Genomic DNA, 16472 nt, shown 5'->3' on the forward strand with positions numbered 1-16472 from the left:
ATAACAATTCAACAAAATCTTTGCACCTAAAGTGCACAAATACAGAGAGAGACAAACAAACAAAACACGATTTGTTCACCGGGCACTGCGACTGTCCGACGACCGGAGGAGCTCGACGGGGCCGTCCCGCAGGTTGGCGCACGTTGCCTCGCTGGTCCGGGCTGTGCGAGTGGTGTTCTCCCGGGAGTCGAGCGGGCGCGCTTCTCGGAAGCTTGAACGGCTGATCGGGCTAACCGACAGCGGTTGGAGCCCCTCATTTATAGGCGCAGCCCGCGTCTGTTCGTTCTTCGCGCCAAGGCAGGCCTCGCCGCTTCTCGTCTCCTCTGCCATTCTCTCTCTCTTTCTTCTCGTTCCCTTTGTCTCTCTTTCTCAGCGGCTTCTTTAACACGCTTCCTTTCTCTCTCTCTTTCCTTTTCAACCCCCCCCCCCCTCTCTATCTCCACGTCCACCCATTGTCGCAGTCCGGTTATGCCGATCTCAACTAGCTCCTTCCAGCTCATGTTTGGAGAACGAACTCGTCAAGGCAAAGATTCCATTGACTCTGTGAACCTCATTAACCGCTTCAGGGCACCTCACAATATCGCTTTGCTGCTAAACACTAGTTTACGACCTCTTCGCAAACTCCTTCCGACTCTTTCTCCGTTCTCTGAGCTCACAAAGCACCAAAAATCCTGTCGTGCTCTAACACCTCTAACACAGAGAGAGAAAAAGAAACAAAACACAATTTGTTCACCGGGCACTGCGACAGTCCGACGACCTGAGGAGCACGACGGGGGCCGATCCGCAGGCTGGCGCACATTGCCTCGCTGGTCTTTGGCTGGCCGAGTGGTGTGGTGGTGGTGGTGGTTGGTGCTATGGGATATTCTGGGGAGGGGGTACTGGTCCCGACGTATGTTGGCCCTTAGGGCATCACTCTTGGGGACCAGGGGAAGGGGTTAGGGGGATGTAGGGTGGGGAGGGGAGGGGGGGAAGAGGGTGCATCATGTCCGGGGGAAGCCGTGGCCTGGGGTCCGTCAGGAGGATCTTTTGGTCCCGCCATCTCGACGCCGCAGCAGCAATTCCAGCTCGCACCTGGGAGGGGAAAGACCGCGGTGCACTGGGAGTGTGTGCAAGCACCAGCGGGGGGGGGGGGGGGGGGGATAGACCTGGTGCACTGGGATAGTGTGCAAGCACCAGGCCGGGGAAGGAGCCGCGGACCTCTTGTGGCCAACGCCTCGTGCTAGACGGGGCGATGGACTAGAGGAGGAGGCTCAGGCCAGACTCGCCAAGAAAGGAGAGGAGAACCCGGTGCGCCTGGAGCTGGTTGCGGACCGGGAACAGGAGGTCGTCCTCCGTGGTGGTCCGGAGACCAAGTGCCCGGTAGCCCGACTCCAGGCGTTGCCTGGGGAGGTCGTGGGCCGGGCACGCCAACAGAAGGTGACCGAGAGTGCCCGTGTCACCGCAAGAAGGGCAGGCAGGGGAGGAGGCCCGGCCATGGACGTATAGCCTGGAAGGCGTCCACGTACATCCGATTCGGAGACGCAGAAGGAGGGAACGGTCCCGCCGGGGCAGCTGGTCCGAGAGCCGGCGGAAGGGCTTTCGGGCCGCTATTCTCCGGTCCGGGTGAAGGGTCCGCACCACCTGCAACAGGAGAGAGCGGGCAAAATCGTGTTGGGTCACTGCCAAGGATACCGGGGACCCATCGGCGTGAGCTGACTTGGCCGAAGCATCAGCCAGGTCGTTGCCCTCAATGCCGGAGTGGCCCGGCACCCAATGCAGCGTGATCCGGCGGCCCGCATTCTCCAGGGCGTGCAGACGGGCCCTGAGCTGAGAGGTGGTGGCCACGACATCGTGAGACCTGGTCAGCAGCTGCAGGGCTGGCCGGGAGTCGCAGAGGACTGCCACAGGACCAGGTGGGAGGGCCGCCATGTGGTCAGCCGCCAGGTGGAGTCCTGCCAGCTCGGCCGCTGTCGAACTGCCTGGGAAGGAGAGCCTGCAAGTCTTGGTGACTCCCAACTGCGGGGCCACGAGAGCCGCAGCTGCCCGACCTGAGGCCGGCAGTACCGACCCATCGGTGAAGAGGAGAGTGGAGTCTCCGCACTCCTCCAGAAAGGCAGCAGCAGCCTGCTTGATGGCTGCAGCCGGTGTGCGGCGCTTGGACGTTCCTCTAAAGTCCAGGAAGACCTGCAGAGGAGGACGCGTGGGGAGCGGGGGGAGGGCCAGATGGCTGCTGGGTTGGCCCAGGGACTCCAGGTAGGCGCCAGCGAGCATGCCCATCCTGGAGTGGGGGCGCCCCAAGAGACGTGCACAGAGGGCTTCACCGTCAGGTACATGGTGGAGCCGGTCCGTGTGTGTGAGGCCTCTCTGCAATAACAGAAGGTTTAGTGGGAGCACCCCCGCTTTGGCAAGGGTGGCCGGGGTCTGGGAGTTCCGTGGGACTCCCAGGAGACGGCGGATCCACTTCCGCCGAGCAATCTCGAGGCGGTTGAGCCGGGTGTCCCTGAGGGTCACCAGGGGGAGGGCGTAGAGGACTGCCGACGTCCTAGCAGCCTCGAACAGCCGGATGGCCCAGGAGGCAGAGCAGCCGTTCCCACGTGCCAGGAGGCGCTCGGCCGTTCGGCCGACGCGGTCCAGGTGGAGCAGGAGGGGATTGTCTGCTGAGATCCAAGTGAGGCGATGGTCAATGGTTAGCCCAAGGTACCTCACTTGTTGTCTCCAGGGCAGGTTGGTGCCGTCGATCTGCAAGGTGCGGATCCCGGCCGTGGCCCGTGCACCTCGTGGGTGGACGAGAAGGGCCTCCGACTTTGTGGCGGAGAGCACCAGGCCCTTGGAAGTCAGGAAGGACTTCACCGCGTCGAGGGCCCGCTGGAGAGCCCGCCTTGCAGAGACGATGTGCTTGCGGGGGGCGCGGACCCAGAGAGCGATGTCATCTGCGTAAAGAGAGCAGAAGACACGGAGGCGATCCTGCTGGATGGCGTTCGGGAGGCCGGCCATGACCAGGTTGAAGAGGAATGGGCTGAGGACTGAGCCCTGCGGAACCCCGGCGGTGATGGGGCGAGGAGAGCTCAGGGTGCCCCCGACCCGAACCTGCATGGACCGGTTGGAAAGAAAGGCGGTTACGAAACGGCGCAACCGCCCGGTCACTCCAAGATCGTCTAGAGCCTGCTCGATCATGGAGTGGGGCAGGCTGTCAAAGGCTGCCTGGACGTCCAGTAGGACCAGGAAGGCAACCTCTCCCTGCTGCTTGGCCTCCTCCAGGCAGGAGACCACATCGGCAATGGAGTCTGCTGTGCAGCGGTGCCTGCGGAAGCCCGTCTGGCACTCGGAGAGGAAGTCGCTGGCCCTGGCTATCCAGGAGAGGCGTTGCAGGGCCACAAACTCCATTGACTTGCAGGCTGCTGAAGTCAGCGACACAGGTCGGTAGGAGGAAAGAGCCTTGAGGGGTTTCCTGGCCTTCCGGATCGGGACCACGATTGCCGTGGACCAGCTCTCCGGGAGGATGCCGCTGTCCCAGATGATGTTGAAGGCATCCAGGAGGCGGGCCTGCTCTGGGGCACCCAGGTTCCGCAGCATCTGCAAAGTGAGCCCATCTGCCCCAGGAGCGCTCCGCTGCTTGGAGCGGTGGAGGGCCCGGTGGAGCTCATGAGGGGTGATGGGGGCTTCACACAGGGCTGCAACGGAACTGGTTACGCCTGCCGGAAGAGGGGGTCGTCCGGGAGGAGGCTGGGCCAAGGGGACCAGAGGAGGGACAGAGACCGTGAGGCTGGCTGAAAAGTGGTCGGCCAGCTGCTCAGCCATGGCCAGGTAGGAGACCCCCCTGGCGATGGCTGCACCCAGGACAGGGTGTCGGCTGGTGGCCACCTGCAAGAGGGACCGGAACAGTCGCCAGGCCCTGGAGGACTGCCGCGCAGACTGGAGTGAGCGGCAGATGCCGGCCCAGCTCTCTCTTGTCCGTCGGTTGGCCTGGCGGCGGCAGGTGGCGTCGATCCTGCGGTAGGCCTTCCAGCCCTCGGGGGCCCACGTCCTCTCCGCCCTGCGTTCCGCACGGCGCCTGGCAGCACGGAGACCCAGGAGGCGGAGGTCGGGAACAGGGGAGTGGTGTTCTCCCGGGAGTCGAGCGGGCGCGCTTCTCGGAAGCTTAAAGGGAAGCTGAAACGGTTTTTCAAGTCGCATGAAACGCTGTGGTTGGGAAGGAAGGACCTTGAAAATCATGTTTGTAAATTTTTTCCCGATTCTATCCGCAAACAGAGTTGCAATCGCTTCTCCCTCCGCCGGCACGCCCTCGTCGCTTCCGGAAATGCCGGGTGGGGGGAAGACAGAGGGGGAGATCTGGCGGAAGTGACGTCATTCACGGAGAGAGGGCCGGCCGTCCAGCTGCGCTTGCTTCGCTGCGGCCCGCGCTTTACCGAACCACAGATCAAGGTAATCTGCCAGTGCCGTCGACTTTCTCTCGTTCGGGCGTTCCGTGTAATGCTTGAACCCTGTATATAAACAAGTTTTGGCATGGTATTTCTTTCGAACAGCGCTCAGCCTACAGCGTGGTAGAATCCGTCGGTTGTTCTCCCCCAGCCTCTTCAACGTTAATCAGACAATCTGGTGGTACGCAGCATGCCGAAACTGCCTGCACAAAATATGTTCACCAGTATTTCTCTTTTCGCTATATTACTTCCTTACCTGTTTGTAAACTGCCTTTTCCAGCTGGTTCACATCCATGCTGACCTAAGGCCACTTCCAGCACTGTCTTTGAGGCACACAGTCTTGAACTCTCTTGAGATCGTTACGCACTGTGTGCCTTTTGGCTTTTTCCTGGTTGCTTGCACCTCATGGCAGCACAAGCAATTATCTTAATCCTTCATCAGCCGCAGCACATACAGCTGCACCTAACTGAACAAAAAACCGATTATATAAGCCTAGTATACTTGAGCAAAGCAAACATTTGCATTCATGAGCGCTTGGGCATGGCTGACGATCGACAATGACGCCAGAATTCATGCAAATTTGTCCTCGAGTCAGAACGGCAAAGTTTTCGAGCCACGGTACGCATATATCTGCCACAAGAAATTCTGCCGGTTATCTCGATACGCAACAGCAGCAACTATATCTCGCAGCGCACTAGTTTTGAGGAGTAGCATTGCGAGCTCCGAAACGCAGCCATATTTATTGTTCAAAAGCGTGTTCAGCATGCAAAAAACAACGCACGGGGGTAAGTGCAGAAGTTTCGTGGTTGAACAGTAGCCCGAACATGCGACAAAGGAAAGCGCACACGGGAGCTTCCTCCCGGTCGCCTCGTCTCTTCGCGCTGCAGTACAGCAGTGCACCCACTCCAACTCATCCCGTTTGGCATTCTTTTGTAGTTCTAAATGGCCTTCGGGAGTAATTGGCAAGTAACTATAATTAAATGAACAAACAAATGCTTTACTTCGCGCGACTTGCGTAAGCTTGCCGGTGATCTGAATTAGATCATGTTTACAGGTATACAAGAAGTTTGTGGCCAGGCTTTTATGCAGCAGCGGTACACAAAAACGTTTCGATGCAATTTCCTTTTTTTATTGCCACTTGCACCTACACAAAGGATATGCACGCGCATGCATCTATGCAAAACATGCGTATCATAATAATAATAATAATAATAATAATAATAATAATAATAATAATAATAATAATAATAATAATAATAATAATAATAATAATAATTGGTTTTGAGGGAAAGGAAATGGCGCAGTATCTGTCTCATATATCGTTGGACACCTGAACCGCGCCGTAAGGGAAGGGATAAGGTAGGGAGTGAAAGGAGAAAGGGAGAGGCGCCGTAGTGGAGGGCTCCGGAATAATTTCGACCACCTGGGGATCTTTAACGTGCACTGACATCGCACAGCACACGGGCGCCTTAGCGTTTTTCCTCCATAAAAACGCAGCCGCCGCGGTCGGGTTCGAACCCGGGAACTCCGGATCAGTCGAGATTTGGTTTTCGTGTTACCCTGGTAGGACATGAAAGGCCCATACTGGGTTAACGAAATTTCCGGCTTGCAGGCGCCGCCATGAGGTCGCTTCTCTATTATACTTAGCTTCTTATCAGGCGGTGACACCAGTTTTCCGTTTAGTCTGTAGTTCTCAACGATTTCGGAATAGGTTTGCTCGCGCTCGTCCAAGTTCCGACAGTCCGGCGGTTCCACAATTACCCGGAAGCAGAGAATATGGGAATGCGCCGACTGCCTCTTAGTCGACGAAGATATTGATAGCAGAGAAAGCTGGGAAGCACTGCTGCGCAGCGAAGAACCTGCTCGGTTTGTTCTTCGCGCCAAGGCAGGCAGCTTCAACTGCACAAACTCCTTCTCGCGCCGGGCGCGCGACCCAATGGGTCGAGCGCGGAAATCACCGTCCAGAAAAATCTAGGTCATTCTTGGCACGCTGAGTCATCGGCGCAGGAGCGAAGGGGAGAGGGTATCAGTTTAGCGCGGACAAGGTTGCCCCCTTTCCGTCGACAACGAGCAGAAACTACTCCGACATTCTAGAAAAATCGACGCCGCGCGCGGCCATGCCTCCCTCGGCGCCGCGCCGGCGAGCTGAGTGGAAAGTTACGCAACCCCCGGGGTTCCTTCCCTTGCTGTTTTTTTTTATTTTACCGCGCGCGGGCGCGATTGCTTACGCGCAGCGCCGAGTTTTTCGAAGATGCGCCGAATATTGTGACAACGGTCAAGTATGAGCCGGTCGTTTTTGGTGCGAGAGAGGCGGTGGATATGGGTGGTCTTGTGTGCTCCTATGAGTTCTGTGAGCGTACGTGTTGTAGATGCCGATTGGAGGAGATCTTGTGTGCTGGGGTACCGGGGCAGCCCCACTGCCACTCTGTACGCTGAACGTATAGTGCTGTTTACAACTTCCTCGTCCTTCCGGCGAAGACGATAGTAGTTGTAGGATAGGATAGGAAAATTTTTATTGTCAAACAGAAAGAGTGTAGCCAGAGGGCTACCTGCCTAGACGATGGCCGAAAGGTCTTGACTCTCGGTGGCGGCTTCGGTGGCGGCTTCGACAGCATACGAGATAAGGCTAACTACGAAGGCCTGTACCAGCCACTGGAGATTCTGCTCTTTTCTGTCATGTCTCCTGTAGGAAATCCGCTACGAGATAAGGCTAACTACGAAGGCCTGTACCAGCCGCAGGAGATTCTGCTCTTTCCTGCCATGTCTCCTGTAGGAAATCCGCTGTATGAGTCGCATAGTTTGTTGTGCATAGTTCTCCATCTTAGTTATGGCATCACCATTATACCCGTTGCTTTGTATAATCATGCATAGAATTCTGATGTTTTCAACCTAAGGGATCTCCACCCTTAGGTGTAGGAGTAGACTATCCTGCTAACAAGGAACGCTTGCGTGAGCCGACAGAGGTCGTCCCACTTTATACCTCTGCGGCGGGTGCCGATGCGGTGGATGAGGCCGTTGATGTGATTGGTTGTGGTGCGGAGGTGCTGAATGGCCTCAGAGTTTTGCGTGTTGTTCTGAATGCATGCCCAGGACGCAGATGGTCTGGACCGGACGTATGGGATGTTTGTCGACTTTGAGCACAATAGGCTCTTGCAGGTTGGAGACAGGCAGGCGAACTCCTCTGTACCTAATGACTAGCAATTCGGACTTCGTGGGGCAGTATGTGAGCCCGTTCGCCTGCACAAAGGCGCTGACTTTGTCAGTTGCTCTTCGGAGGCAGCTTTGGATTTCCCCGTCTGAGCCAGAGTTGGTCCAGAGGGTCATGTCATCGGCATATATTGAGTGTTTACTGTGGGTATGTCTTCTAGGAGTGGAGGGAGGCCTCTCGTATTGTTGAAGAGGAACGGAGATAGGACTGCTCCTTGTGGTGTTCCTCAGGTGTCTAGGGTTATCTTCTCGCTGTGGAGGTCTCCACTGTGAAGTTCTGCTGTACGGTTATGAAGAAAGTCGGTGATGTAGTTGTAGGTACGGGTGCCTACATTCATTTGTGAGAGGTTTGCCAGGATGGAAGCATATGACGCGTTGTCGAAATCCTTGCTGACGTCTAGTCCTAGGATGGTTCGTGTAGCTCGGATCGAAGATATCGTGCTGGATTTGCCACATAATGTCTTGCGTCGAGAGGCCGGTCCTGAAGCAGATCATAGTGGGGGTGGGGAAGGTCCTCTTGGTCTACGTGAGTGTGGAGTGCATTGAGTATAACGTGTCACATGACCTTTCCCATGCAGGACGTGAGCGAGATGGGCCGGAGGTTGCCCAGCTCCAGTCGTTTCCCTGGCTTAGGTATGAAGATCACTTTGGCATGCTTCCAGGTGTCTAGGAGGCGACCCTCATGCCAGTGTTGGTTGAAGAAATCCGTGAGTGCCTCGACGGACTGATCGTCGAGGTTACGGAGTCTCTTGTTGGTTATGCGGTCGTCGTCGGCAGCCGCGGTGCCATGGTTTTGATGTGGCTGAGGACGGCGCAGACTTCCGCTACCGTGATGTCGACGTCCATGTTGAGGTTCTGAGTGCCCGTGTATCCTCAAGGGATGGGGCAGTGGAGGTATTGATGTATTTGACTTTCAGGGTGGCGAGGAGTTCCTCATTTGCGCCTCGAAAGGCATGAGTGACGCGGGTGAGGTTCTTGTGAGATGTAGATTTTTAGTGTTAGTTGGGTCCAGTAGATGTCTGAGCAGGAAGCACAAGTGCAGCATCCTAGCTGCAGCCATGACCGTTAAGACGGTCGCAGGTTTGATGCAATTGCTCCTGGCTCAGTCTGACGAAGTAAGCTTCGATCTCCCGCTCGAGGCAAAGGAGATGGAGCTTGAGGGGTCGACTGTGTCTTTGGCGGTGCCAGTGAGCATAAAGGCTACACTGTGCTTCCCACATGTAGAAGAGTTTTGCGTCAGGGGTGGGGCCATCCTCCGCCTGTGTGGCCGTGAATATGGTATTTTCGCGCCCTGTAGAAAAGAGGCTGGTCAGATCTTCAATAGGGAAGGGTGTGCGTTCAGTATGTAGTATCTGAACGCGTCCCATTTGGTGTGCTTGACTATGCGGCGAGGGGCCTTGCTGTGTGTGGCTGTGAAAGTCGTGCTGCGAACATAGTGATCGCTGCCTATGTTCATGGCGAGGTTTTCCCAGCGCGTGTCTGGGATGTTTCGAGCGGAAGTGAGGTCTGGACAGCTGTCCCGTGTGACGCTGTTTCCGACATGCGGGTGGGTCTGTTGGGGTCGAGGAGTAGTTTAAGTCTCAATGTATGGGTGGTCTCCCACACTTTGGCTCTCTTATGGCCGCATGTTTCGTGGGGATAACGCCACTCCCCGCTCTAAACGCAAGTACATCTATATGAGAGTAAAAAGGGAGTTAACTGTCCTCTAGGGCACACCCTTTTATAAAGAAGAGTGCGCTAGAGGACAGTTTTACTCCTTTCTGTTTAGAGTGAAGTATGAGAAGCATTCCTGTGCGTGCGGCCGTGCAGGCCTTACGAATAAGGTTGGCTATACTCGTCTGCTCTTGCTGGCGGAGGAGGGTAGGGGAGAGGGGTTCTGTATGTATTTAGGATTTGAATAGAGGCGTGCGATCGGGTTTTCGGGGTTGACCTGTACGAAGGTGGGCGGGGCTTCGGGGCAGCTGATGTCCAGTTTATTGGCTGTTATATTTCGATGGACCCGTATGACGGCACCTCTTTCTTCTTTCACTCCCTCCTTTATCCCTTCCTTCCCTTGCGGCGCAGTTCAGGTGTCCAACGATATAGAGACAGATACTGCGCAATTTCCTTTCCCTCAAAACCAATTATTATTACTTAAAAGGAAATTGCGCTGTAGCTGTCACACCTCGGTGGACACCTGAACCGTGCCGTAAGGGAAGGAATAAAGGGGGGACTGAGAGAAGATAGGAAGAAAGAAGTGGTGGTGGTGGTGCCGTAGGGGAAGGCTCCGGAAAAATTCCGACCACCTGGGGATCTTTAAACCCGCCCCGGTGGCTCAGTGGTTTGGGCGCTCGACTACTGATCCGGAGTTCCCGGGTTCGAACCCGACCGCGGCGGGTTTATTATTATTATTTTTAACGTGCATCGACATCGCACAGCACTCGGGCGGCTTTGCGTTTCGCCGTTCAAATGGTTTGGGCGTGCAGGCAAAATCCTTCTCTCCCCCCATCCCCCTTCCCCTATCCGAGAGGACTGGGAGGCGGCTTTGCTCTTCTGCCAGGAACTATCGGCCCAACAGGCCCTGATTCGGCGGACCTGCGCAGCGGTCAGGACCAACGGAGTCCCGAAATGAGGGACTACACCTTGTATTGTAAGGGGCGAGACCCACTAGGGTCTCGCAGTCGGGTTCGAACCCGGGTACACCGGATTAGTAGCCGAGCGCGCTAACCACTGAGTCACCGCGGCGTGTGTCTGGTGGTGGTGGTGGTGGTAGTGGTTTCTTTCATTAAAATGATAGTAAAAAGGAAGGAAAAGATTTTTGCTAGCCCCGGCATCTGCCATCGATACTGAAGCACCTGAGCTGGGGCAGCGGAAATAAATGATAGCAGGCAGAATGGAGAAATGAAATGAAAGGTGAGGAGACAGGAAGAGAGGATAGGGGGAGAAGTAATATATACAAACTATTTACACAATAAGAAACGTGTCCAGGTTGTGCGCGTGATTAGTTAATGTTGGAGGAATTACAACACACGCGCACAGCACTGTTTTTTTCAGCGCGAAATTGAAATTTGTTTTTTTAGGAAAGGAAATGGCGCAGTAATTGTCTCACATCTCGGTGGACACCCGAACCGCGCCGTTAGGAAATGGAGGATGGTGGGAGTGAAAAAAGAAAGAGGTGCCGTAGTGGAGGGCCCCGGAATTTATTTCGACTATACCTGATGATCTTTAACGTGCGCTGGCATCGCACAGCACACGGACGCCTTTTGCGTTTCGCCTCAACCGAAACGCGGCCGCCGCGGTCGGATTCGAACCCGAGTATTCCGTCTCAGTAGCCGGGTGCTCTATTGGATTGGAAAACATTTAATTCGGCAGAATGCAGACGATCCGTGCTAGGTGGCTATCAGTCCACGGCTGACAGCGACCTGGGTAGCCCATTCAATGACCCGGGTTTGAACTCCCAACCACTGCGCGGCGGGTGATTTCAAAATGCCGCCTGCATGGGCGCGCGGGGCTGCACTTTACGACGAGGTGACAACAATCGTTGGTTTGTAGCTGGGGGATTGGGAGGGCTTGCAGATTTCGGAAGAATGGTGGGCTGTAGGGGGCTCGTGATGGTGTCGAGCCTTGTCGTAAGGGCTTGAATGTTGGCTGCCATTGTAGCGCAGCTCTCTACGAGGCGGCTGATCGTGCGAGTGAGCCGGAGTAGGGTTTCCTAAAATTAGGATATCCGCGCATCGGAGGCCTCAAATTTGGCGTCGATGTCTGCTACAGAATAGGGGGAAGGGTTTTGCATTTTGTACGCTTAGGTTGGTGGGTATCCATGCTTGGATAACTAACTAGGTCGCAGGTAGGAGCGCAAGCCACCCGGCGTGGTTGCAGCTTAGGGTTTGTTTGCGAAAATTCTAAGCTGCGAATTTTAGCGTTCGCTTGAGCCAGTTGGACCTGGGGTACTTTTACCATGTCTGCCAGCTCCCTTACCTGCGGATCGGGCGAAAAGGGGGTGAGTTGCAGGGTATTTTTTTCAGCCGACGTGCTTGAGTGTCTCATTTGCCTGTTCAGCTTGAGGGCTGGCCCGGGGGCTGAGTGAGGCGGAACGGCGGGGGGGGGGGGGGGCTGTCACTGGGGCTCTCGCTTCTGAGTGGGAGGAAAGATTCATCCCGGGGTGGCTGGCGGCGACGGTACGGTCGCGGGACTGAGACTGGTGTACGTCCGGGGTTTGTCTCGTCCGAGTCGTCAGTGTCGGTGGTTGGTGAAGAGGACTTGGGGGGGGGGTGTCAGGTATAAAGCGGCATTTACAGCTTCTGCACCGAGATATGAGAGTTACGGCGCCATTTCCTTTGCTCAAAAGACGCAGCTGCGGAGTTCAGTGCCGCGTTGATGAGGTGCGAAGAGTCCACGTTGGATGTTCGCGAAAAGCGTGCGCCATGGGATATTCGTAGAATCTCCGTGCTGGCGGAAGTTGAGGAGGAGGAGGAGGAAGAAACTTTATTGACTGAAGTGTTTAGGGTGCGTAGGCCACTGGGCCCCCGCACGGCCCCGCTGCACTCACTCGTTCATGAGTCCGTGATGGTCCATGACGCGATCTTCTGCGTGTCCGGTTCCGCGGGGCGCAACACGGTCTCCCATTCCTCCCAACCAGTCGCCGCGGTGGCTCATTTTTTATGGCGCTCGGCTGCTGACTCGAAAGACGCGGGTTCGATCCCGGCCACGGCGCTCGAATTTCGATGGAGACGAAATTCTAGAGGCCCGTGTGCTGTGCGATGTCAGTGTGCACGTTAAAGAACCCCAGGTGGTCGAAATTTCCGGAACCTTTCACTACGGCATCCCTCATGGCCTGAGTCGCTTTGGGACGTTAAACCCACATAAAACCAAACCATTCCTCCCAACCGGTCAGGTGCTAGAGGCCCCAAGACGCAGGATCCTCCTCCGGGCATTGGAAAAGGATGGGGATATACTACATCCAATGGGAATGTCGAAAGCGTGTTGATATCCGAGCTGAATGTGCAAGACCGCACCGTTTTGGTGGTGCTGTCTCACAGCGAAGCCCAGTGGCCAAACGAGTTCGAAACAGAGAGATTAATCCAAGTACCTTAACATGCTCGAAAATAGAGGCGAAGCCAAGTAGCTAAATATGTGCGAAATAGAAAAGCAAAGCCTATAGTAGCTATGTATGGTTCAGGTTGGCTTGTCACGTGCATGAAATATCTGTAAATATGCTTGTGCCAGCGCTGCCCTCATTGCATGCGTGCGCCAGGCCGACTTTACCTGCCAGAAACGCAGCTAATTCCAACCAACCTTCGCTGAATAATGCGCAGAGCCGGTAAGCTTAGCTCTACTAATTTATTAATAAGAAAGCATTAGTAGTCCCATTACTAAAAATGCCGGTGGCGTGTGTTTGTGTACTCTCACATGGCGCTGGACGAGAAAAATAAGGCATCATGAAGCGGCCGTATGACGCACAGAGAAAGCCATGCATGGCACCGCCACTTCAGACAATGATACTCATGTCGTTCGTCTATAAATATATGCATATAATCGCCACTGGCCGACCACCATACGGCGGCAGTTTTCCCGACTTTCGTACCAAAATAGTGACGCAATCTTTTGTCGTTCAGAGTTCCGGATGGTGGCATACGATTTGTCATTGCATATATAGAACTTATATGTGCTAGTCAACCGACCAGCACGGATCTCACCCCGGTCCACCAACGACGCGGCCGCCGCCTCCTTGGAGCGTCCCCTGAATTCGGACCCCTTCCGGTTGCGAATAGCGCGACACAACCTCGGTCTTCGGAGGAACCAGCTGCCATGGCAACTGAAGGGCTCCCGGCGCAAATCCTCTGTCATCAGCCGCGAACACCCCCGTCGTTTCATGGCGACGTGCTCGGGACGCCGAGGATTGACTCGAGATTTTCGAGCGTGTTGCCCGTTACAACGGCTGGAGCGATGACAGTAAGCTCCACAATGTATTTCGCTCTTGAAGAGTCCTCTCTGATATGGTTCGAAAACCACGAAGCCTCGTTTATATCCTGGGAGGCCTTCTGCGGCAACCTGACGGCCACCTTCCCGAATGCAGACCGTCGAGAGCGAGCAGAATCTGCGTTGCACTCACGCAACTAGAGCCACAATGATAGTGCACCCATGTACTACGAGGACATGACCCACCTTTTTAAACGCGCGGGTCCCAATATGACTGATGACAAGAAGCTTCTCCACCTCATGCGGGGTGTCAAGCAAGAGCTTTTCGCGGGACTCGTGCGCAGCCCACCGCACACTGTGGCAGAGCTTCTCACCGAGGCGGCCACTATGGAGAAGGCGCTGGAACAGCGAGCCCGCCAATACAATCGCGACGTCAACACCTTTGGGCCTGATTCCATCTCTATGTCTGTCGTTAGCGACGCGACCTTTCTGCGCCAGCTGATCCGGTCTGTCTTCAGAGAGGAACTGCAGGCCTTCCGGATGCCGCCCGATACGCCATCTTTCCTGCCACTGAGTGAATTCGTCCGCGGATGAGGTACGCCTGGCAGCACAGCAGCACCAAATTTCTGAGGTTCCTCGCCGGGTTGATGCAAGGCCCACGTATGCGTCCGTCCTACGTCAGTCCTCCGGGTACGACGTCACTGCCGCGACTCCAGCAGTGTGCCCGCCGAGGTCCCCTCGTGACCACGCTCCGCCAGCCTACCAGCGACCGCTAAAGGGTGAAGTGTGGCGTGCTCCGGATCGTCGGCCCCTCTGCTATTACTGTGGCGAGGCGGGTGACCTGTATAGGGCGTGCCCATACCGCCGCGTGGGCCTGCGTGGTTTCGCGACGGACGACCCGTGCCCACAGAACGGAGAACGACTACATGAGATAGTATCTCACCTGTCGTCGCGCCAGAATCACATCACGTCAGGCCACTGGGAGGCTCGATCCCTGTCGCCGATGCGCTACTGTTCTCCAAGCCCTCGTCAAGCCGCAGGCTACTCCGGACGCCGTTCTCCCAGTCCACGCTGGGGGAAAACCGATTCCAGCGGCCTCTAAAGGCGAGGCCGCTGATGCCGGGACTTGTGAAGATCCTCTTACGCCACTACCACGTGACAGTGTTTCTCTGGGAGTAGCGATAGCATCCGTCGCGCTACCTCCTGTTTGTGCGTTACAATTGATGGAGTCGACGTGACCCCTTTGCTCGATACTGGTGCCGATTATACCATCATGTACCTTGCCCTCGCCCTAGAACTGAAAACCATTTTGACGCGGTGGTCCGAGCCTAGCATTCGCATTGCTGGGGTCACTCACTGTCCCTTCCGGCACGTGCACAGCTCGTGTCGTTATCCGTGGTTTTGTGTATGTCGGTGAATTTGTAGTTCTCCGTGAGTGTTCGAGGGATTTGATCCTCGGTCTCGACTTTCTGCAGACGAACAGCGCTGTCTTTGACCTGCACGAAGCACGGGTCACGTTCTCGACGAAACGGGCCGTGGCGCGCACCGACACAGATGATTCACGCTGCAATGCTCTGCGACTTGCTCACGACGACGTAATGGCGCCGCCCCGGTACAGTGGGCTAGTTCTCGTGAGGAATGATTTATACCACGACTACGAGGGCATCGCTTCCTGCTGGTGGAGATTTTCGTGAGGTGGGGGATATCTAATCCTGACCCCCTTATAGTAATTCAGAATTTCTGAGTATCCTAAGGGCACTGGTTCCGCGTCAGGCTGCTCGAGGCTGGTTTGGTTGGAGGCTCGGTTTGTTAGCTCTCGAGCTCTCCTATCCGCCTCAGCATTCCCCGTGATGCCTGTGTGTCCCGGTACCCACATTATTATGTGTTGCAATTGTTTTTCCTTCGGCGGTAATTTGGCTGTCTTTAGGATGTGAAGCGCTGCCCCCCCCCCCCCCCCTATTTTGCCATTCATGTAGCTTCTGCATGCTGTTTGCGAGTCTGTTAGAATTATTAGGGACCTTTGAGCACGGTAGCCCTCTGCTGCCGCTAGGGCTATGGAATTCTCTTCGGCCTCCTCAATCATGCCATCCGTGATAGTTGCGCTGGCTATTTCTTTGAGCTCATGATTAATTGCCGTTGCAACCGCTCTATTTCTGTAGTGTTGTCTAGTTCTTCCGTATGCAGCCGCATCCGTGTTTGTAATGTTTTCTTTGTTGGCTAGGTTCTGTTGCGCATACTGTGCCCTAGCCACCCGTCGCTCTTTGTGGAGGCTCGGATCATATTTTCGGGGATTGGTGCTACCTTAATTGTTTGCCGCAGTTCATCGGGTATTCGTTTTGATCTTTTTATCTCTGACAGTGCACCCTCGTAGCCGTACCTTTTGAGCAGCTCTGTCCCTGTTTTGTTCTGTTTTAGCCTCTGGAGCTGAGCTGCGAGTTGGGCCTCCCTTAACTCCTCAAAGGTGTTATGCAGACCTAGAGCCATTAGCTTCTTCGCCGAGGTTGATTGCGGTAGGTGTAGCGCTGTTTTGTATGCTCTCCTAAGTATCGTGTCCGTAAGCTTTATTTCTGCTTTGTTGCAGTTGTAGTACGGTATGCTGTATGTAATTCGGCTAACCACTAGGCTCGTTACGAGCTTAAGCGTGTCGCTCTTCCGCATGCCGTGTGTTTTCCTAGAGACCCTGGTTATCATGTGGGCGACCTGTGTCGCCGAGTTCTGTATTAGTCTGAGCGCCCGCGTGTACCTTTGGACAGTGCACCTGCGTAATCCAGGTGTTGCGCGTAACCCTGCGTAATGCAACACCTGCAATGCAGGTGTTGCGCGATCGTTCGGTGCCGCAGCGTGTACGTTAATGGTTGGTCTCGAGAGGTCGCTCACCCAATAAACGCTGCGGCTTATTTCTGCAGTGCCGCGTGTTTGCCAAAACGTTGTCAGCGCTAACGCATGCAGCCCACATCTCTCTCTCTCACC

The 16472-nt window shown here is 55.5% G+C and overlaps 1 protein-coding gene across 1 annotated transcript; it reads right to left on the reverse strand.

Annotated features, from left to right (window-relative positions):
- Positions 1–1236: 1236 nt before the first annotated feature.
- Positions 1237–12158, reverse strand: LOC144119977 (uncharacterized). The gene is made up of 2 exons (XM_077652467.1): positions 12133–12158; positions 1237–4030 (listed from the first exon to the last, which is right to left on the reverse strand). The coding sequence occupies exons 1-2, from the start codon at positions 12156–12158 to the stop codon at positions 1237–1239; spliced, it is 2820 nt and encodes a 939-aa protein (XP_077508593.1).
- Between the last annotated feature and the right edge of the window lie 4314 nt (positions 12159–16472).

The sequence above is a fragment of the Amblyomma americanum genome, chromosome 2 (genome assembly GCF_052857255.1).
Source record: "Amblyomma americanum isolate KBUSLIRL-KWMA chromosome 2, ASM5285725v1, whole genome shotgun sequence".
In the NCBI taxonomy this organism is placed as follows: Eukaryota; Metazoa; Arthropoda; class Arachnida; order Ixodida; family Ixodidae; genus Amblyomma; species Amblyomma americanum.